Source organism: Cryptomeria japonica, chromosome 3, assembly GCF_030272615.1.
Source record: "Cryptomeria japonica chromosome 3, Sugi_1.0, whole genome shotgun sequence".
NCBI classification, from domain to species: domain Eukaryota; kingdom Viridiplantae; phylum Streptophyta; class Pinopsida; order Cupressales; family Cupressaceae; genus Cryptomeria; species Cryptomeria japonica.
In genome coordinates, this window is record NC_081407.1 from 235,738,235 (window position 1) to 235,765,785 (window position 27,551).

The 27,551-nt window shown below is 37.9% G+C and overlaps 1 protein-coding gene across 2 annotated transcripts; it reads right to left on the reverse strand.

Annotated features, from left to right (window-relative positions):
* On the reverse strand, positions 1-27,521 carry LOC131074397 (uncharacterized). Of its 2 annotated transcripts, none has more exons than XM_058011022.2 (5): positions 27,268-27,521; positions 4,527-4,769; positions 2,571-4,277; positions 701-919; positions 1-352 (listed from the first exon to the last, which is right to left on the reverse strand). In XM_058011022.2, exons 2-5 carry the CDS (start codon positions 4,641-4,643, stop codon positions 158-160), a joined length of 2,238 nt encoding a protein of 745 aa, XP_057867005.2. In that variant the 5' UTR covers positions 4,644-4,769; positions 27,268-27,521; the 3' UTR covers positions 1-157. The 2 variants fall into 2 exon arrangements, with proteins under 2 accessions (XP_057867005.2, XP_057867004.2); XM_058011021.2 differs by having other exon boundaries at positions 4,527-4,766; positions 27,268-27,520.
* Between the last annotated feature and the right edge of the window lie 30 nt (positions 27,522-27,551).

Here is a 27,551-nt window from a genome sequence, read left to right on the forward strand (position 1 = left end):
TAAATTTACTAACAAAACTGCTCTACTTATCTTACACCTTTTAAACAGGACTTCAAGGACCCTTTAATGCAATCTCTCAAAGAGATGAAAGACATGGGTTTTTTTTTAATACAGAAATTGCGCATAAAAATCCAGAGGGCAATTTTTACAACACAGACTAAATAAGTTTCCCAATAACCAAGCCCATAATTAATACAAGAACAACTGCTGACATTGATTTGATGATTGTTTTCATAGCAGGGATCAAATTCCTCGCAGAATCAGCATGTTCAGAGGACCCAAAGCCAGAAACAGGAACAGTTTGACAGTCTCTCTGAGTATCCTTAGAATCTCTAGCTACTCTTTTAAGATCCTGAAGTTTCAATAATACATCAGTTGCTCATCAATAAAGGTCTAGATACATTTAAGCTACCTTTTATATATAATATAAGTATACTTTTACATCCTTTCTGTTGAACAAAGATTACAAATAATTAATAAAATTAATAAATGATTTCACATTATTCAATTGAATGCCCAGTTGGAGAAAAAAATAAAAATCACTTTTTATAAAATAAAATTTTTAAAAATGTATTTAGGAGTTAAATTAAATAATAAAGATACTGGGTCAAAGCATATCTCGAATAAAAGGCGATTTAGTTTCACGAGTATCAAAAAAATGATAGAATGCATTAAATATGAGTAGAAGCAAAGGAGAAACCTGTTCCAACTTCTGCTGGAGATCTGCAAAATTCATATCCATGCTAGGTCTATTGCTGCATCCAACCTTGATATCTTTCAAATTCTCTGTAAGACTTGCCTCCTCTGCATATGATTTCTTTACATTAATTTCATGATGAGATAAAATAGTGTCTGAGACCTCTTTTGCATTCACGTACTTCCTTGTTAAATCAAGATTAACACTAACCAAGGAGAAAATCTGCAAAGGAGAAAAGAACCATAATAAGACAGCTTCCCTAATTTTCCAGTCCATAAAAATATTGCAAAACTTAAAATTTTGTCCAAAACAACCAAGCACATGGAAATTTTGATGTATTTTCTACCAAAACGGGTTGTTACATGTTTGCATATATTACAATTCTTTACAGCATGTTTTATATTTCTAATTGTTTCACTTACCTTAATTTCTCAGTTCTTCATGATTTTTTTAATATTATCAACAACGAAGTCTATTAGCTACAATGAAATGACAATAATGCTCAAACAGACTCTTCAATGCGGAAAACATATGTTTTATTTCTTCTGTCTTATATATGCAGAAAGTACAGCATATTTTGTGATGTTTGAAGTAGTTAAATAGCTCACTACATAGTTAGATGGTCCTGCAAATGCCCTAAAACCCTTTACTAGGCTCTAGACAACCATAAACATAGCATGCTACTAAGCCAGCCTTCCATAGGCAAAATTAGAATACTCTTATATAAACTTAAAATGCATCCTCTACAACTAAAAATATCATTCTTGGGTTTCCTCATTATTCTTCATTTCTGACAGGTATCTTCATTAGTTTTGCTTGTTAAATTTCCTCGTGTGCTCATGATTAAAAACTTTAACTGGCTGTGCCCTTGAGTTCTACTAACCTATTTTGGCCATTTGTAGGACATTAATATAAATTATTTATTTCTTCTATTTCTTGGGTTGGCCATGCATTCACTACAATTCCACGGAATCATACAAGCCAGAAATTAATTTCTCTTTTGGGTTGCAGTGCTATTTAATATTTATAGAAGTTTGAATAACTATAATCAATTGCTATTGTTCTACCATTTAAGTATAACCGACAGGAATCATAACAAGCAGAAATTGTCTATTTCCTATTAATTTAAATACAAGTTTAGCATATATTGTCTATTTGGTCAGTTGTGAACATTAAAATAAATTGACAATAATACGAGTTTAATTCACTAACATAAACTGTATTTAATGATTTATGAGCATTAATGCAAGTTACTTGTTAAGTTGGTCATTTGTTAAAATGTACATAAATTCCTATTTTCTTTGTTCTCTTTTCTGGGTTACTCACTTCAATTCTATGGGAGGCACAAACTCATCACTTTTTCTTCTCTAGGCAATAACATTGCAGTCTTATTTATATTCTTTCTTTTTTTCTATTCAAATCTCTCTATTTTCATTTGCTTCTATTCCATTTTAAGTATAGCACCCACCTGACAAGAAACGTAACAGAAAGAAAACTTCCCATCAATAGACTAAATCCTAGTAGTTTCCAGGTAAACAAGAGTTACATAAATATTCTGAATTACTCAGGATTGCTGTCATCTACTGGTGTCTGCTTTCTTTAACACAAGCTAAAGAATAATCTGTTGTTTGCCAGACAGGCCTTGCTAAACCACTTAATCTAAGAATCATATTGCTATAAATTAGAACAAAGATAGTATCTTAATGACAATCGTAAAGTAGACCACTAGTAAAAAAAGATATGTTCAGAAAAGATATAGAAAATGATTGACTTGCTTGCATCTTGCTGGTTATTAAAATACAAAATGGTAAAAGAAGAAAGCATAGAACAATGTGCTAACAATGATAGAAATCTTGCAAGCTAAGAAACATACCTCTTTCTGAAGGTGTTGTCTTTCATCTGCCAGCTGCTTGGTCAAGCCATTTATGTTTTTGGTTGTGGAGATAAGCTGGTAAGCAACTGACTCTTTCTCACTGTCAATGTGATGTAATGTAGTCTGTATTTCATCCATATAAGCCTGTAGATTAGCAAGCTCTTCACTCAGCTTTGAATTTGTATAGGTTAAAGCTGACCGCTCAGCTTCAGCCCCACGGGCCCTTGTTTCTGCAACCATAAATCTTGCTTGAAGGTTTTGTACAACAATATCCAGCTCAGCCAGCTTAGCATGCAACACTTGCAGTTCAACTTCCTTTGCTAGCTCTGACACATATGCCTGCGATGCTTGTTCGTCGGATTCTTTCACATGATCTTCAAGTAAATTTAACTTATTTTTTAGATTTTTGACTTCTGTATCTGCACATGCACCGTTCTCTTTTTCTGCTTGCAACTTATTTTCTTCATCAATTGCTTGCAACTCAAGTAGCTGTTCAAGTTCCTTAACTCTACTTGTTGCATGTGTGGAGTTCTCTTGCACCATTAATTGTGCCTCAGGCTCAGAATCTTTCAGCCTGCTTTGATGCTTAATTTCCCTTCCTGAAGGGTTGAGCAGATTTAGTTCAAGAGTTTTAATTTTTTCTTGTGCATCCTTTAAAGCACCTTGCAAAACCTCCACTGAATTCTCGTCTTCAGGAAGTCTACAAGTAGAACCCTTTGTCATCTCCTCACAGAAGGATATTCTGTCTTCTGCAACAGTTAAGGCTTCCTGCAATTCTTGTTCCTTCTGCCTTGATGCCAATAATAAAGCCTCAAGCTCCTTAATTATGACCAGATAATCTTCTGACTTTTCTTCAGGACTCAGATAGATTGACTGCATCGATTGTCCTTCAACCTTAAGAGGTTCTGTTTCTGTTCTATTCAAAGGCTCCTGTCTGCTCTCATTAGACTTAAGATTTTGATAAAGCTCTGAAATCTCTTTCTGGAGTAATATTATAAGCTTTTCCATTTCTTTTGTCCCTGACTCAGTTATTACAAGTAAGTTATCCAACTCCAAAGCGCTTTCAAACGACTTGATACATTCTTCTTCACTCTGTTCTACAAGTTTCTTGTATTCTTCATTCTCATCCTTTGAAGACTTCAACTGCTCCTCTAAATCTAAAACCTTCTCTTTAAGGCATTTCAAATCTGTTTCTAGTCCAGTTGACATAGCCTTCTCATTATCCAACTCATCTTCTTCTGGAGCCCCAATTTTTATTTCTTGCTCCAAAAGCCTCGATTGTGTATCCAACTTATTTTCTAATCCTTTTATCTTAAATTCTGCTTTTGCCAACATCTCCTTCAAGAACAGTTCATTTTCTTTTAGTGCCAAAGCATATTTCGTTATCTCTTCTAGCTTTTCTGATAAACTTGTGTCATCCTTAAATTTAAAGACATCAGATGCAGATTCACTGAAAGACATTCTCCACATTGTTGTTTCTAATTCAAAATCCTTCAGCTTTTCCTGCTCATTAAGTTCATCCTTATTCAACATTTTATTGGGTAAAATGCTTTCTTCTTCATTATCCTTTGTGTGTATCAGTTCTACGTCTAGGTCAATGGTCAACTGTTCACTAGGATCAAGATTCTCTTCAACATCAAGGGCTTTATCAGCCATGTCTGAAGCTCCATTTTCCACTGTCTCCACTTTAACAACCTCTTCAACAGGCTGAATTCAAGAATGAACATTTATAGTAAAATCCAACATACCATCCAGTAAGTATTTGTTATTAATCTATACCAGAAAACAGGCCTAGAAATAAAAGTTCACAAAACAAAATTACAGAAAATACAAGTTAAGCACAACTTCCTTTACTAGACAAAAACTATGAGAGGCTTAACAGAAATGAAGATTATGAAGCATCTGTTGTTCATTTCAATCACCAGATTTTGATGTGTAGAAAGGCACTGAAGTTACCTCAGAAATTGGCACAGCATCATGCTCAGCTGGCATATCCGACTCTATGCAATTCTGAGATGGTTCATCTGGAACAATCTCTACATTATGTGACCCATCTACAGCCCCTGTTTCCATATTTCAATTGCTTGTCCAAAAGCCAGTTCTATTTCTGGTTCCTCTCCCGTTGTCTTATAATCTAGAAGTTATCCTTTGTGATAAACAGCTTTACTTTCAAGTTTGTACACCAAATGTAGCTGCCTACTTCAGATCAACAAATCAAGTAAATCACAAAAAGAACGGAACTCACAAATTTCTTATAAAAGCACAGAACTCCCAAAAAGACAATGAAGAAAGATGTAACAAAACAACCAACTAAAGAAGAAAACAAACCACACAGCTGTATGTCCAAAACATTAAGAAATCTGAAAGAACATAAAGCTGTAGACTACAAAGATCTATAATAGTGCAAAAAAAAAACATATCATATCTAAATAGATTCCAACCTGCAAAAAGAGAGGTCTTTTGGACAAAGCTTCCTATTGGACTGACAGAATGGATACCTTATGATATGTTTAATGGTACAGACCCTAAAAGAAGCATTTGATGCAAATAATATCATGTATGATGAACATCTAAAACATTCCTAAGCCTCTTCTCGGTGAATCACAACAAGTTGATTTTATAACACATCATTATAAACAGTGGAGGTTCATTATTCATTTAAAATACATTACATCTAATTCAGCTATATACATGGAAGAGAAAGGGAACTGGTTGAGATTTCAAAACATACATATCCAAAGTTCCAAACAGATTTGAGGCAAAATATAAATTTATACCTATAAAGAACAAGCATCTACCAAATTCAGACAGCTTCCATAACATACAAATCTAAACTAGAAGGGCAATGTATATTTACTCAATGTCTCCATGACAACAGAATTGAGCCTAATGAATGGATTGTTATCATATTACAACTTGGCAAGTACATATGTAAAATGATCCATTTTATACTATAATTCATCCCAATAAATTCTATGTCGATGCAAGTGTAAGGAAGTTGATTTTTGCATTTCTCACTTCATTTCTGCCATCAGCTCATGTTTTGCAAATTGTCTGTTCACTGCTATTGTCTATCTCCATAAAACTTATCTTGATATTTAGAATAAATAAACACATGGATCTTTTAAATTCTGACTTATATTCTGTTTTTCATGTTGTGTTTGAATAATGCTACATTAAATGTTTTTCTTTTTTATTTGCTCAACAATCAAAAACTGCAATTATATGTACACTAAACCGAATGCCTCTAGGTGTTTGAATAATGATACTATTAAATGTTTTTCTTTCTGTTTTGTTCAATAATCAGAGACTGATCAAATTTACTATAACCACTAAACCCAAAGGCACAAGGACTGACAAATGAAATATAATGGGACTCTTCAATTCATAGGCTTTGGGGATGTTTGATAGAAATTATGAAAGGTCAACTTGACAGTTAAAGTCTAGGGTTCTGAGAAAGGATAATAAGTTTATCCACACAAAAGGCTCTAATGCTGACCAAGAATAATATGTTCATGTGCAGACATATCATTTACACACATAGCATTGCATTAAGATTAATCAGCAGGGCAGAAGATACAGAATGAACATTTTTCATCTATGGATTGAAAAGAAACAACCTTATAACAGGCGATGAATGTCATCCTTATGCGCTCGACAAGCCAGATCGATCACAGCCCTGCCTCTTTGAACACCAAGAAAAACCACTCCTCTACTACTCAATCAATCTCTTTGAGACAGGCATTTCCTGATCTGTCACACCTTTTCCCCTCGTATCTGATAGTTCTTCCTTCTCCGATCACTTTCTCTTTGTGATCGATGGCTCTTTCCCTCCTCTCAAACATCCACCAAAAAACTCCTACCCGTGCCTTGTTTTGATCTTGGCCAATCCTCAAATTCCCCCCCAAATCTGTTGTGTCTGGCAACTCCCTCAATCGGTTACCCTTCCACACCATTGCCTAACTCCCATAACTGCCGCCAAGTGGAGCTTGCAACAAGAGTTGATTGGTGAAGAGAAGATTTGATGGGAGAAGAAAAGATTTGAGGAGAAGAGTCCCAGGTCCTCCTCCATCAAACACAGAAAAGGAGTTTTCCCTCAAAATAAGGAAACATTTCAACCGAGGAACAAGATGCAGAGGTCGACAACAAGAGACCAAACAACCCAACAAGCCAAAACTTAACAAAGAACCAAAACCAAAACAAAGGAAACAAACAAAGGGTCGATGCCCCTGCATGAATCATGCGCACTCATGAGTTAATTAATGGAATGACCATAGCTAGAAATCTCATGTGCAGACAACCAAGAGGCATCCTCCAAAGGATGATTCCTCCATTTGACCAAATACCTGAAATACTCTTTCTCACTGATCTTATTCAACAGTTGTTTCTCCAAAATGCAATCAATTTCCAGAGAAGTTGGTGTGGCCATTTACTGTTCCTCACTGACTTTCAACTCTACCTCTACTGTACCTTCATCTTGAGCACCCTTGTAGTGATACAAATCAGCTATGTTAAAGATGGTGGAAATACCCATGCCTAGAGGAAGGTCAATCTCATAGGCATTCGCTGAAAGCTTTTGAAGAATCTTGCAAGGACTGATCTTCATTTTCAGTTTGTTATATTCACCCATAGGAAATCTTTCCTTCCTAAGATGAGCCAAAACAAGATCACCCACCTGAAAATGAACTTCTCTCCGCTTCTTATCAGCATACTGTTTGTATTGCTGATTACTTCCTTTAATATTCAATTTAACCTCCTCATGAAGGTCATGGATGACTTTGGCTATGTCTTATCCATCTGCACTTCTTCTCTCCATATCACCAAGATTTCTGAGTTCAAAGACACCCCTAGCATGCATGCCATGGACAATATAGAATGGGTTGAAACCTGTACTCCTGTTTGGAGAATCATTATACACAAACTCAATCTGTGCTAAGGCCATATCCCAATTTCCAAGTGCGTTTCCTGTTGCATCTCAAATCAATAGATTGGATAGGTTCTAAGGAAATGCCAACTCCTATTATCAAACCCTCCAATTGACTTGGCCAACTTATAGAGTGAACCTATTTGGTTACTAACTCTCTCACTTTAGGCTTCGCAGGACCTAGGCGGGTATACCTACTCACTAGTTGTTTTCAACGACCAGTGCCTTTTATAGCAGATTAAGTATCTTGATCTGGTTTCTTCTTATCTCAGAATGGCATAAGTTCCTGGGATGGAGATATAGCAGATGAGTTCAAGATTGTTGTTGTAGAAGCTATTCGATCTATATGTATACACTACTGCCAATCTATTTTATGTTTCCTAATCAACTACTCCTATTGCTTTAAAATAACATATGATGAATATGGTGATAAGTGTAATTTGTAAATCACCAGTGCCTTCTTTGCTGTTTGGGCTACAAAGTCTTCCTATTTTCTTAGGATTTACTGTGCGAACTTGTGAGACAGTTTTTAAACCCACCCCTTTATGGATCTATCAGTTACTATTTCTTATGAGATCAATTGAATGCTTATATCATAAGTTGCTTGAATGAATTTAACCCTACCTTTAAGGGACCACCCAAGTAAGTACTGCGAAGAACAATTATAATTCAGAAGCAGAACTTTTATTTCAACTTTATAACATACAGCATGAATTTCATTCAAAGAATATGAATAACCTTATCTCCTTTAGATAATATCACAAGCAAATGCCAATAACAAATGAAATAATCCACAGCACATATGCAAAGAAAAGACGACTGATTATATTACGTATCTGTCAAAATTTGTGTAACATGAATCTTTCCAGCTGACATACATTACCCTCATCATTTTTTCTTGACCCCTATAATAAGAAATCTCTCTCATATTTATATGAGAGCAAGTGCTATCTATGAAAAGATGTGTCTTTTCGAAATACTAATTGTTGATTTGAACACTCCTAACAAACTTAAGTAAAAAGAGATTAAGAGTCCCTAAATGATGAATATAATCATCTTCTTTAAAAGTTTTGATCTTGATGCTCTGTTTCTTTAATTCCTCTCCCTGTGAAAGGTACTCGAATATCATCTGGTTGACGGTAGGGGCCATGTCTTTGCTTCGATCCATTTTTGATAGAGCCCGACCCTTGACGCTGATAAGTTCATTCCGCAAATCTTCCGTAGATATTACTTCTCCTCCTTTATAAACCGAGGGCATTCCAATAGGTCTCCCATCATCCAATTCTTTAAGATCTCCTTTTAGCACATCTTCGAATTTAGCATGATTTTCCATATATGCAGTCCCTTCAGTTTTCTCCTCTGGCGTCATCGTATCAACACTGTTTATCACTTCATGCAATCGTGCTTTTAATCTTTCATGCTCTCTTAATGCCTTTATGGTTCCAGTGTACACCTTCCAATAATGTTCAACATGTATAAGCATGGTGTTGAATCGGTGTTCGATGATATCTTTGACTAGTTTTTCCATCTTTTGCTGGATATTATTTACTTGTTTGGTAGCCTTATCCGCTTGATACTTCCAATACAGAACATCAGAGACATCATCCAAGCTTTGCCCTGTGGGATATGAAGTATACTCACTTAAGGGAGTTCCTGTCTCAAGTTGTAATATTTTTGCTTGTAGCCTCTGATTCTCCTCTTCAGATCTTTCATATAACCCCTTATAGGTGATGTTTTCCCTGACTAAAAACTCTGTTTGGTCCAAATTTAATTTGGCTACATCCAAGTTTAATTTAGCAGTGACCCTAGGGTCGGTCTTTCCAACCTGATGGATCATAAGGTGTCCAAAGGTTTCTTCAACATCCACAATAATTGGTCTTTTTCCTTCGGATACAGTGCCCATTGCAGGAGAGCTTTCTGATCAGGATCATATCCTGAGCCTAGGAACAATTTATCTATTTCTTGAGGTAGTACCTGTTGATTCAAGTCCTGTTTCTTCAAGAATCCATCGAACAAAAGTGCTGAATTTATATCCCAACCAGAAAAGATGATAACACCAGCCTCCTTTAATATTTTCCTCCCTTTCTCAGGGGTCATATCTTTCATGAGGGTATCAATCTCATCTTGTAGCCTTTTCATCTGTTCTTCTTCTGATCTCCCAGCCATGCTTCGTTTCACATGAGCCCCTTTGTACTGGTACAAGAATGAAAGGAATTATCTTGAAGAAGCAAACCCATCATCCGCCACAAAGTCTTCATGCTCTGTCATCCTTATATCAACTACATCTCTAATGTTAAATTCACCAGTGTCTACGTCTACCTCTGCTTCAAAACCAGGAGGATAATCTTCTCTAGGGGAATCAACAGGGATGCTGCTAGCAGTCGATTTCGGTGACAAGTGAGCCAAAGGTTGACTATCCTTTTCAGTGTTGATAAAATGGAGGAATTGTGGAGGCACTCTATGCATAATCTCTACCTCATGTTGAAGTAGCCTTTTGGCTATCTCCAAAGGGTCTTGGAGGTTTCCAAGCAAGTCACCATCCACCATCCCCCTTGCTCTTTTCCACTTGAAGGCTTCCCAAATCATCTCGCTTCTTTCTCTCAAAACCTTGGCCTCTTCCCTTTCAAGGTTCTTGATTAAATCGTCTGGCATTTGAGCCATGTGTGTTCCGACTTTTAGTTTCTGTGATGCCCTTGCAGCTCTTATATATCCCTCAGGATCAAAGTTCTCTCTAGGATCACCCAGAGTCATGCCATAATAATCTAATTTATTTTGAAGTAAATGATAGCTTTTGGAACTCTTAACAATAAAATCAGAAAACACCAATAATCCTGGCACAATGGATTGTTTACCAAAGTCTGTAAGATGTTTGGCACTGACAGCAGACAATTGTCTTACAATCTCCAGGCTAGCCACCCTGTTTGGTACTGTAATTGGAAGCATGTATGGCTTTCCTTCATACCCAAATATCCTAATTTCTGTATGATTAAGGTGACAATACCAGTCACCCCAGTTGTGATCAATCTGAGATTCTGGAGAGAAATCTTTTGGCCTGAGGAATCTTTTAATTTCAGGAGACAAAGTATAATCTCTATGTTGTCCAAAGGCTGCACTAAGAGGTTTCACAAAATATTCCTGAAAGTGCCAATACTGGTTGTTTATGAACCTTTGATCCCATGCAGAAACCCACAACTGAACTGGTTTCTTCAAACCATTCTTATCATAAGCTCTGATGCTAAAATCATCTGACCAGAAATTGATTTCTTGTCCACAATAAAGCATGATGTGCATTAATAAGGAATACAATGAGAAATGAACATTCACCAGATCTCCTTTCAACTTTTCTAACCCATGATTTAGGGCTTCTGCAACATAAGTAGCATAGTCAAACGACCTAGGGTCTTTTGATTGTAGATCAGCACATAAAACCATAACCCCAATATCCATGAGAGGATGAGCCTCCAAGCCTAATACTTGGGCTGCAGCATAGTATGTATACTTAAAATACGGATGGAATTGGTTGACATCAAATGGCACCTTGTCATCTTTGCTGAACGGAACAAAGGATTTTCCTACTTTTGGCCGATGAATGGGTAATCTCCATGTCCTATAGATGTCCTCCAAGTTAAAGAATTCTCGCGATAGTTTCTGTATATCAATTTTCTCTTCTACTTCCCAGTCTAAATCAAACACCATATCAATAGTCTGTTTGTTAATCACCACCATGGGATTCCCTCGGTAATCACATATGGTTTTGGTTTTTGGATCATAACAATCTACTAGAGCTTTCATTAATTCGACATCCACAAATACATTTGGAACTACCAATTTCCCTAAATTTTTCTTCCATAGGTTTTTTACGGGCTCAGGAGCATCCCTTCTCTTGTAACCAAATAAGAACAACTCGTGTCCTCTGATTTCAGTCCATATGTCTCCTAGATGTTCAAATCTATCTTCCAACCCTTCCTCTTCACTCTTGATTTTTTTAGACCTCACACTGGATGTCGGGCACTGGTCTAGCAAATCCTGAGTTAAAGCTCTACCCTCCTTTTTCTGTTGTTTGGGCTTCTCTTCAGGGTTCAATTCCTTCCCTTTTCTACTTTTTTAGAAGAAGAAGAAGGTTCCATAATTTCAATCAGTACGAGAAATCACACTTACTTGGAGAATCATCGAGCTTTTCCGTCTGTCATTTACGAACTCCAGCAAACTCCTTGCAATTTTCCGTCTTTTGGCATTAATCTGGTTCTTATGAAACTTTGATCAATTCAGCTGCAATTGTATGGACAACTTGTGCAACAGTTAATGTCTCTGCGTTCATAACGGCTATTCAAATGTTTAAACTTAATTGCAGATGTGACATCCTCCACTTGAGCTTTCAATTCCTTCGCGGGAAATACTGTTCAACTGAAATGATCGTGAATCGAGTTTTCGATGAAACCCTTGTCTTCGGCCGAATACTTTGTTCTCTCATCGAAAGCTCACTTTCCTCGATATCACCTTATCGGCGAATGGCTTATGTCGAAAAACCATTTTCTAGTCTCCTCGAAATCACCTTTTCTTCGATGAAATTTCTTTCGATGAGTCATTCGCGAGTTTCATCGAAATCATATTTCGATGAGTTTTGTTCTTCGGTGAAAGTTTATGTAAGCCCTTTGAAAACCCTTTTTCTTCGACGTCCTCCTTGTATCGATGAAACCCATCTGTTTTTATCGATATAATGTTATCGATGAAGTTTGCTTTTCGATGAATGTTTTTTAAGTCTCTTCGGCAGTTGTATTTCCTCGATCTCACCTTTTGTTTACTTTTTGCTTTTTCGATGAAACTAGAATATCGATGAGCGGCTTCCTTTATTTACCGAAAGAGATATTCTGCCGAAGACATATTAACTTAGTGTTTTACACCTTATGCTTTATTTCGATAAAACTATTCTTTCGGTGAAACTCTTTCTGAGATGCTCGACATGATATTTTGGCCGATGATCTTTTAGCTTTCACGCCTTCAGGAAGATTTTTTATTTCAAATATATTATTCAACATTTCCAACAAGACACCTCAACATATCCCCAAGACTTCTATTAACTACCTCAATTTGGCCATCCGTTTGTGGGTGATGACCTGAACTGAAACTAAGATGTGTTTCCAACTTCTTCCAAAGGATTCTCCAAAAATGCCCTACAAACTTTGTATCTCTATCCAATACTATATTCCTTGGAATGCCATGTAAATTGACCACTTCTTTGAAAAACAAATTAGCAATATTGGTTGCATCACTAGTCCTCTTGCAAGGAATAATATGGACCATTTTAGAGACCCTATCCACAACTCAAATGTAGATTGCCTCTTTGAGTCCCAGGCAAAACCATAACAAAATCCATACTTACAGAATCCCATGGTCTAGATGGAACTAGTAATGGTTGGTAGAAACCAATGTTTTGACTTCTTTCCTTTGCATATTGACATAATCTGCATCTCTCCACATACCTCTTTACATCAGCTTGCATCTTTCTTTGGCCAATAATAATGTGTAATCAATTGTAGGTAAGTCTTATCTTTTGTCCAAAATGAATGTGTTGCTAGGCTGCCACAATGGAGATTCTCTCTCATTGACCCTCTATGTATGCACAATCGATTGCCTTTGAACAGCAAACCTTCCTATAGCATAAAATCCATCCAAGGTCCTCTTTTTCTGTTGATAGGACTGTTGCAAGCTTCATATGCATCTTTGAAATCTAGATCATCCATATATAACTCCGCACTATCAAATCCAACTCTAATGTTTCAACACCAAATTAAAACTTTGAAAGTATTCCACCCATTTTGCATGTCTTTGATTTAGTTTATGTTGGCTGTTTATGAACTGCAATGCATGTTATCAATGTAGACAACAAAATACTTGGGAAGCAAATAATGCCTTCACCTCTTTAAAAATTGAAAGAATGCATAAAATTCCAAGTCATAGGCTGCGTATTTCTTCTTAGCATCATTCAGTTTTTCACTAAAATAAGCCACTGGTTTTCCTTCGACTAAGAACAACCCCTATTGCTAAGCCACTAGCATCACATTCAACCTGGAATACTTTATTAAAATCAAGTAGCACAAGTATAGGCCGTTTGATTACTCTTTGTTTAAGAAATTTGAAAGTCCTTGCTGCTTCTTGAGTCCATTCAAATTGCTTTTTATAAAACTTGATTGTTTCAAATATGTGAGCCACTGTATGACTGAAATTCTTAATAAATTTTCTATAGAAATTGGCAAGCCCATGTAAACTCCTTAACTCAAATGCACTCTTGGGTGTATGCCAATCAATAATGGCCTGGATCTTCTCCTTATCCATTTTAATCCATCCTTGGATACCACATAGCCTAAATAAACCAATTCAGTCTTCATAAACACACTTTTTCAGATTGATCAACAACTTCTCCTCATGCACTCTTGTCATAACCAGCCTTAAGTGTTGTAGATGCTCTTCCTTAGACCTGCTAAAAACCAAAATGTCATCAAGATACACTATAACAAACTTCCCTAAAAATGGTGTTAAGGTTTCATTCATAAGTCTCATAAATGTGCTAGGCGCATTCATGAGCACAAAGGGCATACCCAGCCATTCATCAAGTCCATCATTAGTTTTAAATGTTGTCTTTCACTCATCCCCAGATCTGATTCTATTCTGATGATAGCCACTTTTCAAATCAACCTTCGAAAAATACATAAAACTACTTAAAAACAGTCCATCGAGTCATCCATTCTTGGAATAGGGAACCTATCTCTGATGGTAATCTTATTAATGGCCCTGGAATTCGTGCACATTCTCCATTCACCTTCTTTCTTAGGTTGTTGACGTGTATTTTATACACCATCATACACAGAATAAAATACCAATAGGCATCTTATCCTCTCTTGAGAAAAAGCCTCTAACTGCTGAAGATTTGCATAAAGGATCAGTTAGGAAGACTCCAAGGTTCTGGTTAGTAGGGTCTCTACGTGTGGACAAGCTTCCAGTGGTACGATGTGATTTGCTGTATCCTTCAAGGGGTCTTACGCTTCCGAAAGTTCAAGATTTTACTAAACTAAAGAAACTTTTCAAAAAAAAATAACAGAAGGATAGGGTTTTCAAGGGGTATAATCTAGTCTAACCCTAAGAATGACTTCGTGTGAACAAGACTTGGCAAGATTCAACCAACTTCAATTTTGCCATAAGAAAACAACTCAATTGAAATTGATGCGATCTTCTAAGGTAACAAAATGATTTTCAATGCATCAAAGATCAAAGACACTACCACGAAGGTACATATCCAAGACACAATAATGATTGAAGGTTAAGTGATTCAAGGTATTCTCCGGTCGACCACGCAAGGCGTTCCTACAATCAGCAAGAAGCTAGTGGTTTGGATTACGAATCCTACCAAAGATCAAGTCTCACACTATGTCCTTCAAATTAACACACTACTTTGATTGAGCATGATTCAAGTAAATTTAACAACCATGAAGATAACCAAGAAAGTTGCAACAAAACACCATTACTTCAATATTTCATTGATTTCAAAGTCATCATGTACAACAATTGCTTGAATTCCTCTCCTCAAACTCAATCTTGCTACAAAATAAAATTGCTTCTAACTTCTAATCTCTTAGCTATCTCTCTTCTCTATTACAAAAAAAAAAAAAAACATCCCAAATGAAATGAAAATGAGGGTATAAATAGCATCCTCAATTACAATGAAAGGTCCAGATTGAAAGTAGATCAACGGTTAAGATCATGACACCTAAACCCTAATTAGGGTTTGTTACAAATGGCCTCCTTTTTACTGAACAACATTAAATGCATAGCCAAATATTAAATTTGGCACAAAAACCTAGGAGACATAAACCAATGACAAATAAGATGCCATGTCATCTATAACAACCTCTCATCTAGAATCTTATTCCCTTTCCAATTCTCTTTTTTAGCATATGCAATGAATCTTGACACGATTCCTTCGATCTCTGCAATTGGAATCTCGGGAAGATTCTTCATACTCTCTTCCAAGTGGATGACCTGATCGAATGCATCTAGAAGAGCTGCGTCCCAAGTAGATTCAAGTTCCTTTGTTCTTTCAATCAGGAGCATGGTGGCAAACATTTGATCATATTGCTCGTCTGTAACATTTGCGTCCTTGCAAAAGATGACCTTGATTTTATCCTCTAATTCCTGCATATCCACATCTGTCTTGACCTCGATCCTTCTGCCAAGAATGGTACGAAGTACCTCAAATACTCTGTCCTGGATCGGATTGATCACCTCGTCAACCTAGCTACATCTTGTACTAATGTCCTCAAAGAAAACACTCTTCATATGGAGTAAGGTTGACCACTGAAACAAACTGTGAGATCCTCCATCCAAGATCTTCTCTTGCGCTAAGACCTTCCTCGATGTGTGTCTGATTACTTTCAAGACAGGGATGATAACATCTTTGGTATGGGCAAATGCGGCTACTGTTATCATCAAATTGTGGATTATCTCAAGAACCTGGATAGCTTGATGAATAATCTTCATCATCCTTGTTACAAATTCTATGGCCACTGTATGAGATTTATCCATCCAAGTACTTGTACGCTGGACCATATTCCTGAATCTTTCTGCCTCATTGATTGATTGAAGTGGAAGTGCCTGCACTGGTGATCTAGCTGGATCCTAACGTCCCAAAGGTTCATTGATGTGACTGAAATATGTCCTCCATGCACCGACCTCTCTCTCAAGCTTTCTATTCTTCTCCATTTCTTCTCTAAGCTTGTCTTTCAATGCTTCAAATGAATCGGTGGCATCATCCAACGTCTGCTCTGCTGTGGATGGTCCTAGCTCAAAAGTTTGTATATCATATTCCTCTGCCAGGATCTCACCTTCATATTTGTCTACTGCCGGTGTAGCTATCTGCAGTTTTCTGGATCCAGTCTCATCTCGAATCATCTTGGACATCTTGGTAGCCTTTCTCTTCTCTATTACTTCGTGAGAACGTCCAACAAGGCTCTCTAAATCAATTGCATCGTCCTCGTCCTCTACTACGATCACCTTGGTTAATCTTTCCTTCAACCAATCTGGGATAGCCGATCTTGTCTCTTGAACTTGAATTTCTTTATGCACTATTTCCTCTTGTCTGGGAGGAGATGTCATTTCATTGTCTTCTTTATCTTCATCTAACTCATAATCTTGGAGAGATCCATCTGGTGACCCTTGTTGTGCCTGTCCTTCTTCCTGCCTGTCGTTCTGTACTATCGACTCCATAGATTCTTCCACTTGAAGTGTCATCTTCTCTGGTCTAGAAGATGTGCCGGATGAACGATCTCGGTTGGCCTCTTGTTTCTTCTTGGAAGATTCTCTCTTTCCAGGTCTCTCTTTCCTCTTCGAACCTCTTGGATGGAGATTGCCCTCACTGGCACATCGAAGGTTACCTTCACCTGAATTTCTAGGATTAGGATTGCCTTCACTCACACTAGCTCCACCTTCGGCTGGTTTCTCTTCCAAAGTGAAAGTCATAGCTATGCCTTGTTCTCTCAACTTCTGATGCTGTACGTCAACCCATCTGCGAGTACAAGACAAGACTGGAGCCATCAAAGTATCTAGATCCACAACCTCAGGCTCATTCCAATCTAACCTTATTGATTTGCTTTCTCGATCATAGGATGACTGGATATGTCTGCCACTGTCCTGTGCTTGGTCGGCCACTCTGTAAATCCTGCATTTCCTGATGAAATCCAAAGGCAATCTAGAATGCATTTTTCGTTTCACTTCAAGATCATCTAAGAGATTCATCATAAAATCTTCTATTTGGTACTCATGCTTAAACTTCCTACCGACTGTTTCCTCTAAATGTCCATGTGGATCAAAGCTTTCTCTCAAAGCAAAGGTTGAAAAAGAATACAAGGCTAACTCCTTCTCTGCGTCATCCATAGCTAAAGCATTAGGACATACCTCAACTGCATTGCCCAAAATGATAGGTACTGGAACTCCATTCTGATGTCTATGTCTGAATGCCTTCGCATATGCTGCCAACTGTCTTGTTACTTCAAGTAACACAATTCTGTCTGTCGGATATCTCGGCAACATGTATGGAGGTAAAGGACATCCATGCACTCTAATATAAGTGAATTTCGGAAACTGAATAAACCAAGCACCGTACCTCTTCACCAATTCCTGTGCATCTTGAGATAATCTGTTGTGAATCCCACCTTGCAATGTCCTTGTGTTGTTCATCGTGAAGGTATCATTAACTAGCTTGTAGTTGCTTCCTGGCGGATGATGCAAGTAGGCATAGGAATCACAAGCTCTGACCTCGCCGGGTCCTCTTCCAATCACTCCTCTGTGAGGTAGTCCTGCGTACTCAAAACTCCTGATCAAGGCATAGATGACGTATGAACTCATGTGGAAGGACTTAGTAGCCTTGAGTCTCCTCAATTGTACGTCCAAGCAATGGCTAATCATCCTAGCCCAATGTATCGTACCCTTTCCCTGAACAATCACCTGGATGAAGTAGAACATCCACTTCTCAAAGTAGAAGGCGTGAGGGGCTCCTGTAACTCGGTTGAGCATCGTGATCAAATCTCTGTACTCCTCCTGGAAATCAATCCTGTGCGGTGTGTTCGGGATCTTGCTTAGACGGGGACGGCTCTTGAGTAACCAGTTCTTATTAATTATGTTTAAACAAGCATCTGGATCATCTTCGTACATTGACCTGGCTCCTTCTATGCTCTTGTATATCATGTCCCTGTGTTCTGGAAGATGGAAAGCTTCACTTATAGCTTCCTCTGAAAGGTACGCCAAAGTGTTTCCCTCATTGGACACGATCGTTATGGACTGTGGATCATAATGACGAGCACACTCGATCATCAACTCATGGCACTAAACAGCTGGAGGAAAGCCGGCCGCCTTAATGATGCCACTCTCGATTATTCTCCGAGCGACAGGTGATGGCTTGCCAATGTAAGGGATCTCTCGAAACTTCCTCGTGCTGAAGTTACCCAAGTTAGTATCTCCAATGTTGCTCCACTTCGACACGATCTTGGTCTCCACTTCTTCGGTCTTCTGATCTTCCTTCATGAGAGCTGAACGACTGGTGGATGCTCCCGCCTTCGGGGTCGCCATACCTACACAACATTTCATAATGAGAAACTAGATCTTGCAATGTATAACATAGATTAGAGAATATTTTAGGAAACTTCATGATAAGTCTTTGAGTTATCATTTCCTAAAAAACGATTGAGCTAGGAATTCAAAATTCAAAATTCAAAATTTAAGCCATGACGATCTAAAACTTAAAACAATAAAACCAAATCGCCATACCTCACGAGAGAGCTAACTCTAGAATGCAAATGAATAAAATCGCCTAGGCCAAAATTGACGTTAGATCTCTCTTCAACGTGATTTCTTCTTTAAAATATCAACTTCGCCACCCTTGATATGTTCTTGATGTGATCTCCAAGTTCGCTCAAATGTAAACTTCAAGTTCGCACTCCTTTGAATAATAGTTCGCACCACTTTGCTTGTAATGAAAGCTCGCACTTGAATGGTAAAACGATGATGTAAGAATGAAGGTTTTCACCTCCCTTTATAAGCGCTTACCTCTAATTTGCTTAGGCCGACTTTTGTAAAAATATAGCAAATAAAAAAAACGATTTTAAATCAATAATAAAGGCCGACCTCCATATCTTAGCGCTCCATTTGATTTTTTTTTTATTTTTTTTTAAATTAATAATTAATTATTAAATGCCTTTATTATTTAAATTAATAGATTTCGATTTTTTACAAGGCAAAATAATTAATTAATACCAAGCGCAATATTTAAATGCCATTTAATTGATTTTTCAAAAACCCTTCGAACTTAGCATTTAAAATAAATTAAAAATGTTTATTTAGCGCCAAAAATTTTGAAGATGGGAAATACATACCTCATCGCCCTGGTCCCTGACTGAGGAACAGGAGCGATCCATCACTTTGTCTTGATTCTTACAATTTTTACGTCCAAGGTCTCCATCTCCACGTTGAATTTGCTATTTTGTTGGGTCCTTCGAGCTAGATTGACTTGCATGTGTGAATGAGCGCCTTTTGGATGTAATATCGCCCTGGTCCCTTGGAGAGGGACAGGAGCGATCTTAATGTTTTCATTTGAAATTCTCCATTCTTGATATCGACTCCCCTTTATTACCTTTCAAACAATCGCTTTGAACCCTTTGCAACTTTCTTCGAAGGAAAATAAGTGCTTTGGCAAATATCGCCCTGGTCCCTTGGAGAGGGACAGGAGCGATCCTAGTGTTTTCTCCTTGATCTTGCATCTTTGATCTCAAATTTCCATCACGAGGCGAATAATAACCTTGTTTCTTCATTCTGTACTTGTTCCACTTGAATTTTACAAGGCATTTAGACGTTTGGAAGGATCATCGCCCTTGTCCCTTGGAGAGGGACAGGAGCGATCTTGAAGCTCTAGCCAAAATGCGTTATCTTTTAACCTTGGTTCCTCGTTCATTGCCTCTTAAAGGGTGTCCTTGATCTTGTATAAACTTGCCTTGACATGCATTTGAAGGAAAATGAAGGATCCTATGCAAATCGCTCTGGTCCCTTGGAGAGGGACAGGAGCGATATAGCCTCTTTGTTCAATTTGATGATCATTTAACGTTTAACCCTTTTGCATATCACCTTGTTATGATGCCTTAGACCTTGTGTGATCCGCAAAAACCTTGACTTCACGTGATTTTTGAGAGATTTAGCCAATATGATTAATATCGCTCTGGTCCCTTCCTGAGGGACAGGAGCGAACTTAGGTATTTTGAGCTCGTGCTTGTTTCGACCAACTTGCAATCACTTTCATATTGTAAGATGAAGTCCCTTGATCCTTCTTAGCCGCTTGGTACTTGGTAAATTTTCAAAATTTAGAGCCTCACAAGGATTTCGCTCTGGTCCCTTGGAGAGGGACAGGAGCGAACTGGGGTATTTCTTTGCAAATCCTTCGATGTTTGCGACCTTTGATGCTTTGTGCTTGATTGGAACACTTCGAAACGTCCTTGCCACCTTGTTCTTTGTCTTGGAGTGTCTTGAACTTGGAGGAAAAGGCATCATAGTCATTATATCGCCCTGGTCCCTTGGAGAGGGACAGGAGCGATCTTGCTCTTGTGGGCTTCATCTCACTTTATCATCTTCGAAAATTATCTTCAACGGATCCGTTGTACCTCCTTTCATTCATCCATGCCTTGGGATTGATTGTAACTTAGCAAGAAATTTGTCTAAAACAAAAATCGCTCTGGTCCCTGCCTGAGGGACAGGAGCGAACTTAGGCATTTAAGTCCCTTGTTGACATTTCATAATCTTCAATTTATCTTCAACGGGTTCAACTCACCTCCTTTCTTGCCTTCAAACTTATAACTTGCTTGATTTTTGCCCGAATTTTGCCTTATGAAGAATTTCGCTCTGGTCCCTTGGAGAGGGACGGGAGCTACAAAGAATTTCGCCCTGGTCCCTTGGAGAGGGACAGGAGCGATTTTGTCATTTTGGGTCATTCTCCTTCACGACGGCATTTCCAATTATATTCATTTGGCAAAACACATCTCCTTGGATCTCTTCAAATCGTCAAGTCGTCAAAATCCTGCAAGGACGAAGCAATATTTGATTTGTAGCTCCGGTCCTTCACTGAGGGACAGGAGCGATTTTGACTCTTGGAGGCATTTCCGTATTCGTGAAATTCTTCAATTTATATTCAACGGAAAGATCACGCCTTTCTCTATCACTTCCATTTCGAAATTTATCTTGACTCTGCAGGGACAGTAAGATATTTGAAAACGAGCTCCGGTCCTTCACTGAGGGACAGGAGCGATTTTGCTCCTACAGGCCAAAATATCAAGATTTCACAAATTTAATCACTTCACAAGGCAAAAACAAATCATTTCAAATGCCTAGGATCAAAAATCAAAAGGGTCAAAATTTGGTCAAAATTAGTCAATTGGACAAAATTCACATTTCATCTTCAACACTTAGACAAATTTAAGCTCTGCACTCAAAATTTCCAATTGAAAATAGACCATTTTGGCGAATTCATTGCATTCAAAATTGCATCCTACGAAAGGAGGCTCAAAAAGCTCTCAAAACTGACTGGATTCTGGCCTGAAAAGACGGCAATTAAAACCCTAAGGCTTGACCCTAAATCCAGACAATTGACTGACTAACAAAACCCTAAAAAACGAAGCGAAAGGCGAGCGAAAAACGAGCAAAAAGAGGGGGTCCCCATTTCAAATGGGGCGATGTGTGAAATGGTCACAACAGGTACTAGGACTATAAGAACAGCATAAGGACCAAGGCTCTCTCTTTATCAACCCTTTCTCAAGTAATTCTTCAACCCGCTTCCTAATCTCCTCATTCTCCTTAGGAGTCAATCTATATGCAGCCTTCTCTAGAAGGCTAGCTCCTGGAATAATCCATATGGTGACTAACACTCCTCATAGGAGGTAACTCATTAGACAAATCTGCTACTACAATGTCCATGCGCTCTTTGAATATATCATCTATCTCCATAGGTAATCCATCCAACTTTGTAGAGGTAAATACAAACTTGGGCTTGAGTACCAAATCAAATCCAATTTCTTCATCCTTCATGTCATGTAGAAACTCTTCCACTAACATTACCTTGCTGCTGCTGCTGCTGCTACTACTACTGCACTCTTCTTGCTCATGCAAAGGTAACAAGGTATGCTTGACACCATCCTTCTCCAAAGTACAAGTGTTATTTCTTCCATCGTGTATGGCCTTCCACTCAAACTACCAAGGTCTACCAAGCAACACATGACACACATCCATGGGCATGATATCACACATCACGCTATCCTTATATCTACCTATTTGAAATTCCACCAAGGCCTATCCATCTACCAACAATCAATGCCCCTTTCGTAGCCAAGACACTATGTAAGGGGTAGGATGTTTAGTTCTCTTCAAGCCTAGTTTATTCACCATGTCCATAGCCACAATATTATCAGTAACACCACTGCCTATAATAAGTTTGCAGCACTGACCTTTAGCCTTGCACTTTGTATTGAATAATGCTCTTCTTTGTACTGGTTCCTGACACTCCTTTGGTGGCTTCAACAACACTCTTTCTAATAGCAAAGACTCCTGTCTCAAGTTCTTCATTATGATGAGAAGGCGATCCCACGCGTTCTTGATCTGCTTGCACAATCTAATTGCTTCTTTCAGGCCTTCTGTGTCCTTGTAGAAACTCAGGACACTCCCACCTTTTACTACCAGCATACTGATTGCACTTAAAACATTTACATGAGAAACCTCTTCCTCTTCCTTGATAACCACCTCTTCCAAATGATCTACCTCCTTTGTTTTGATAGCCTCCTCTTTTCAGATTAACTGGTGCACTGGAACTACTGGTCCTTTCATCTCGATGATGATGCTGTCCTCTAGCTCTATAGTCTCTTCTTCTACCTTTCCCTTGCTGGTTCTGCTTTCTCATAAGCTTCTCTTCTACTAAGATAGCAAATTGATAGGCTTCCTCAAGTGATCTAGGGGACACTAAACTCAGTTTATCTTGCAAACTATATCTCAATCCATTAAGGTAACTTGCTTCCTTCTCCATATCTTCTTCACTATAACCTGAACTAATCACCAATTTGTAAAACTCTGTCGTATATCATTTCACCAACATCTTCTTTTGATTCAGATTTTGCAACCTTTTGAAAAGATTGGTTTGGTAATCTCCTGGAAGGAACTTGGCCTTCAGTTTGGCAACCATTATATCCCAAGAAGTTATCTTTTCCTCTTCTTTCATCTTTCTGATTGAACATAATCCCATCACATAGCAGCATGACCTTTCAGCCTTGTACAGGCAAACTTAACTCTTCTTTCTTCTGCAACTCAAAGGACTTGTGAAGATCATTGATCCAATCAATGACTTCCTCTCCATTGAGGCTTCCTGAATAGGTGGGAACCTCAATACTAGGTTTGTCTCCAACCTCAATACTGGGTTTGTCTCCAACATCCATGACTGCTTTTAGCAATCTTTCTTCAACTCCTTTCGGCTCTGATAAAGCATTATCAACTGCCTAACACTCCTCTTCTTCCTCAACATCACTAACATCGTCTACTACTACACCTCTCCTCTGGGCCTGCTCCATGGCATCCACTCTTGACAACAAGTTCTGCAACAACTCCATAATCCCTTCTTCATGACCTCTTTGACCACCTCCTCTGTGCATCCTTCTTGATGCCATTTTGACCGCTCCACAATCACCCAATCACTTGCTGATATAATACCAAGATAATGTAGTCCATTAAAACAACACAAACTATAATCGACCTCCAGTGACAACGGGAACTTCAAGCTGAGGGTAAAAACCGATGGTAAACTATCACAATCAAAAGAGACAAGAATATAACAATATGTTTATGTGCAGACATGCCGTTTACACAACATAGCATTGCATTAAGATTAATAAGCAGGGCAAAAGATACAGAATAAACATTTTACTGGTATGAATTGAAAAGAAACAACCTTATAACAAGATATGAATGTCGTCCTTATGCACAAGCCAGGACGATCACAGCCCTACCTCTTCGAACACCAAACAGAAAACCATCCCTTTGCTATTCAATTGATCCCTCTGAGATAGGCGTTTTCAAATTTGTCACACCTTTTCCCCTCATATCTGATAGTTCTTCCTTCTCCAGTCACTTTCTCTTTTTGATCGATGTCTCTTTCCCTCCTCTCGAACATCCACCAAAATTTTCTAATTGTATCTTGTTCTGTTCTTGACTGATCCTCACATTTCCCCCCAATCCATTGTGTCTATCAACTCCCTCGATTGGTTAACCTTCCACACTGTTGCCTAACTTCCATAACTACCGCCAAGTGGAGCTTACAACAAGAGTCGATTGGTGAAGTGAAGATTTGATGGGAGAAGAAAAGATTTGAGGAGAGGAGTCCCAAGTCCAGCCAAGGAATTTTCCCTCAAAATGAGGAAGCATGTCGACACCAAGACACAAAACAACCCAACAAGCCAAAACTTAAGAAAGAAACAAAACCAAAACAAAGGAAACAAATAGAGGGTCGATGCCCCTGCATCAATATAACTACTTGTACAAAGAGCTGCCAATACAAAAAAATGCATGTAAATTACTACTTGTAATGTCCCAGATTACAAAATATGAACCTTTAACTATATTTCCAGGAAAGGGCAACAAATTAAACCAATTTATTATCACTTTAAATGTCCATCAATATACAGAAATCAGATCTGACAGTAATTATATTCTTTCATTACAAATTCATCAAAACAATGTATGCACAAATAGAGAGATTAAAACCCAAAGTGTTTCCCAACACCATAAACTGAAGCTTATAATTAATATTAGTATTTGCTACAGAAATACAGAGATATTACAGTCATCTTCATGGACAGCAACTTCTGCAACAAATTTCCAAACTTCATCTATGCGAACCCACAACTAGTAACAATTAACACCCAAAAAGCCTGAAAATGCTCTACATACCCTTCAAACTGGAATAAAATCAAAATACCATATAGGATTATAGATTTTGGATCTGAAATACATAATCTTATTAATATGAAACTTCTGAAATCAAACCTTACAGCTGCTGCAAAATACACACCAAACAGGATGAGCAGAGTGTGCAAATCACCCGAAAAATTCTCAATATAATTCAAGTTCAAAATCAAATTGGGCATCCAAATCCCACTACTTAACATGAAGGAAACTTCATGAAATGGAAATGATCTTTTTATGGCAACTGCCATAAGAACCCATAAAAAGCCACTAGATGCCCAGGATGTCCAAAGATGCCAAGGAAACTTTCCAAAAACCAATGCCCACCGTAAGAGGACATTAATTAATATTTATTTGTTTAAGAAATATAATTTTCATCAAAACAAATAAGATATTAAATTAATATTATTTTTCAATGTGCCCTGAAATCTGACTTACTAATTTTGGACAATGGAAACTTACTATTTTGAGTAAGTGTTATTTTTAGAAAAGGGTACATGACACTACTGACATTGAAGATCAACTACCCTATGTAACTACAATCCCTTGGTATTCAAAACTTAATGACAATATCCGTGCGTTACAGGTAATTACAGCAAGTTATGTCATACAATCCAAAGCAAAATATGCATTTTCCCTTCTCAGCTAATTAGTTTCCCCAAAATTACTTTATACAGATCCCACATTTGGGACCAGCCTAATCTAAATATCAAGCTTAGGAGATAAAATGATGGAGACTCAGACGCCTGCCTCTTGAGCAGATCAAAGAATGCAGTTTATAGCAAAAGTCATATGCATTGTCATACTGGCTCAGCCTAATCTAAATATCAAGATTAGGAAATAAAATGATGTAGACTCAAAAGCCTGCCTTTTTAGCAGGTCAAAGAATGCAGTTTATAGCAAAAGTCAAATACATTGTCATACTGGCAGCCTAATCTAAATATCAAGCTTAGGAGATAAAATGATGGAGACTCAAAAGCCTGCCTCTTTAGCAGGTCAAAGAATGCAGTTTATAGCAAAAGTCAAATGCATTGTCCTACAGAAGTTAAAGTACTTATGATAACCCCAGCATACCTAAGGCTACTGTTTCAATAGAACGGTAAAAATACATTAAACACATTGCCCTTGCGTGAGGCTCGCCTATGGACTAGAGGTAAAAGAAAGTTCAGACATCACCATTGTCAATAAAAGACCCACTAACAACTATCACTGAAAAAAGTCTAAAAGGTTGCGGTGTAATTCTAGTAGGGGTAATCATAAGAACACGACCCAGGTATAAATCCATCTCCTAGCAACAACGTGGCCCATAATGCTAACGAAGACATAAGAAGGTTCAAGTGCAGCAATTATGGTATCACCTAGGCTTATGTCTTCGAATGTAAGCTTATGCCTCATCAACTTCACATGTGGTGTAAGTTGCATCAGATATGGGTGGTATGCATAAGACTATGACCCAGACTCAGAACCCCTTAAGCCCAATAAGGTAATCAATATCTCTAAAGTAGACATTTCATGGTGTATCATGATAATAATGGGCTGCATTATACTGCCACCAACAGTTAAGAATGTTCTCCAAGCATACAACACGCGCCATTGAATGGCAGGCCATAAACTCAGGTGTGTCGTAAGGGTAACAGATAGCAATCGCTAGAAGTTTAAATGCCCTGCTGCGGAAATTAAGTGTGACCCAGGTTCAATTTCTCCGGCATGTGAGTATGAGCCGTGATTACATAGAACGCCAGCCAAGATTTACTAACGAAAAAAAGTGCATCAAATTTTACTAAGGAAAGAAGCCGACCCAAAATTAACGGAGACAAAATAAACAACCCAAGATTCACCAAGAAAAACGCCAACCATGCTTTGCCAACAAAGAAAAAAAACAATTAAAATTTGCCATGAAAGAATAGAAACATCCAAGATTTACTTGAAAAATATACAGCATCCAAAGTTTACCAAGAAACATAGAACACCAAAGATCTATCCAGAAAAATCAGAAAACAAAAATTCATTTTAAAAAAGCAACCTCAGAGAGAAAAAAATCATGTGGGGTGTGAAGCATACTCTACTATACCTAAAACCCTAAAACTGTCATACCACTGCAAGCAGTAAAATTAGCAGAGTGCTGCTCAATCAATGGAATAAATTACACAAATCCAACAGCATTGCATACCTCAAATAAAACTATGCTTCTAACGAGCTTTATAATCTACTCTAACGAGATCGTATAATCCATTCAGCATTCCATACCTATAAGAGTACGAATTGGGTGTAGTATTTTCAGCCTCACCACCTAATCTGTTCAACACACAAGAAAAACGCTCTCTCTTCTTTTCCTTCTTTCTCCTGCTAAAAGCCAAAGAATAGTTCAGAGAAACAGATGGGCTTCCTTTCATAATGGCTCTCTCAATCCTTATACACTTTTCAGAAATTTGGCAGACGAAAGGCCGCTGTTTAGTGAATAAAAGACTCGAGGCTTCTTCTTTCTTAAATTAAAAAGAAAAATAATATGTCTTCGCGGCATGTGAAACGAG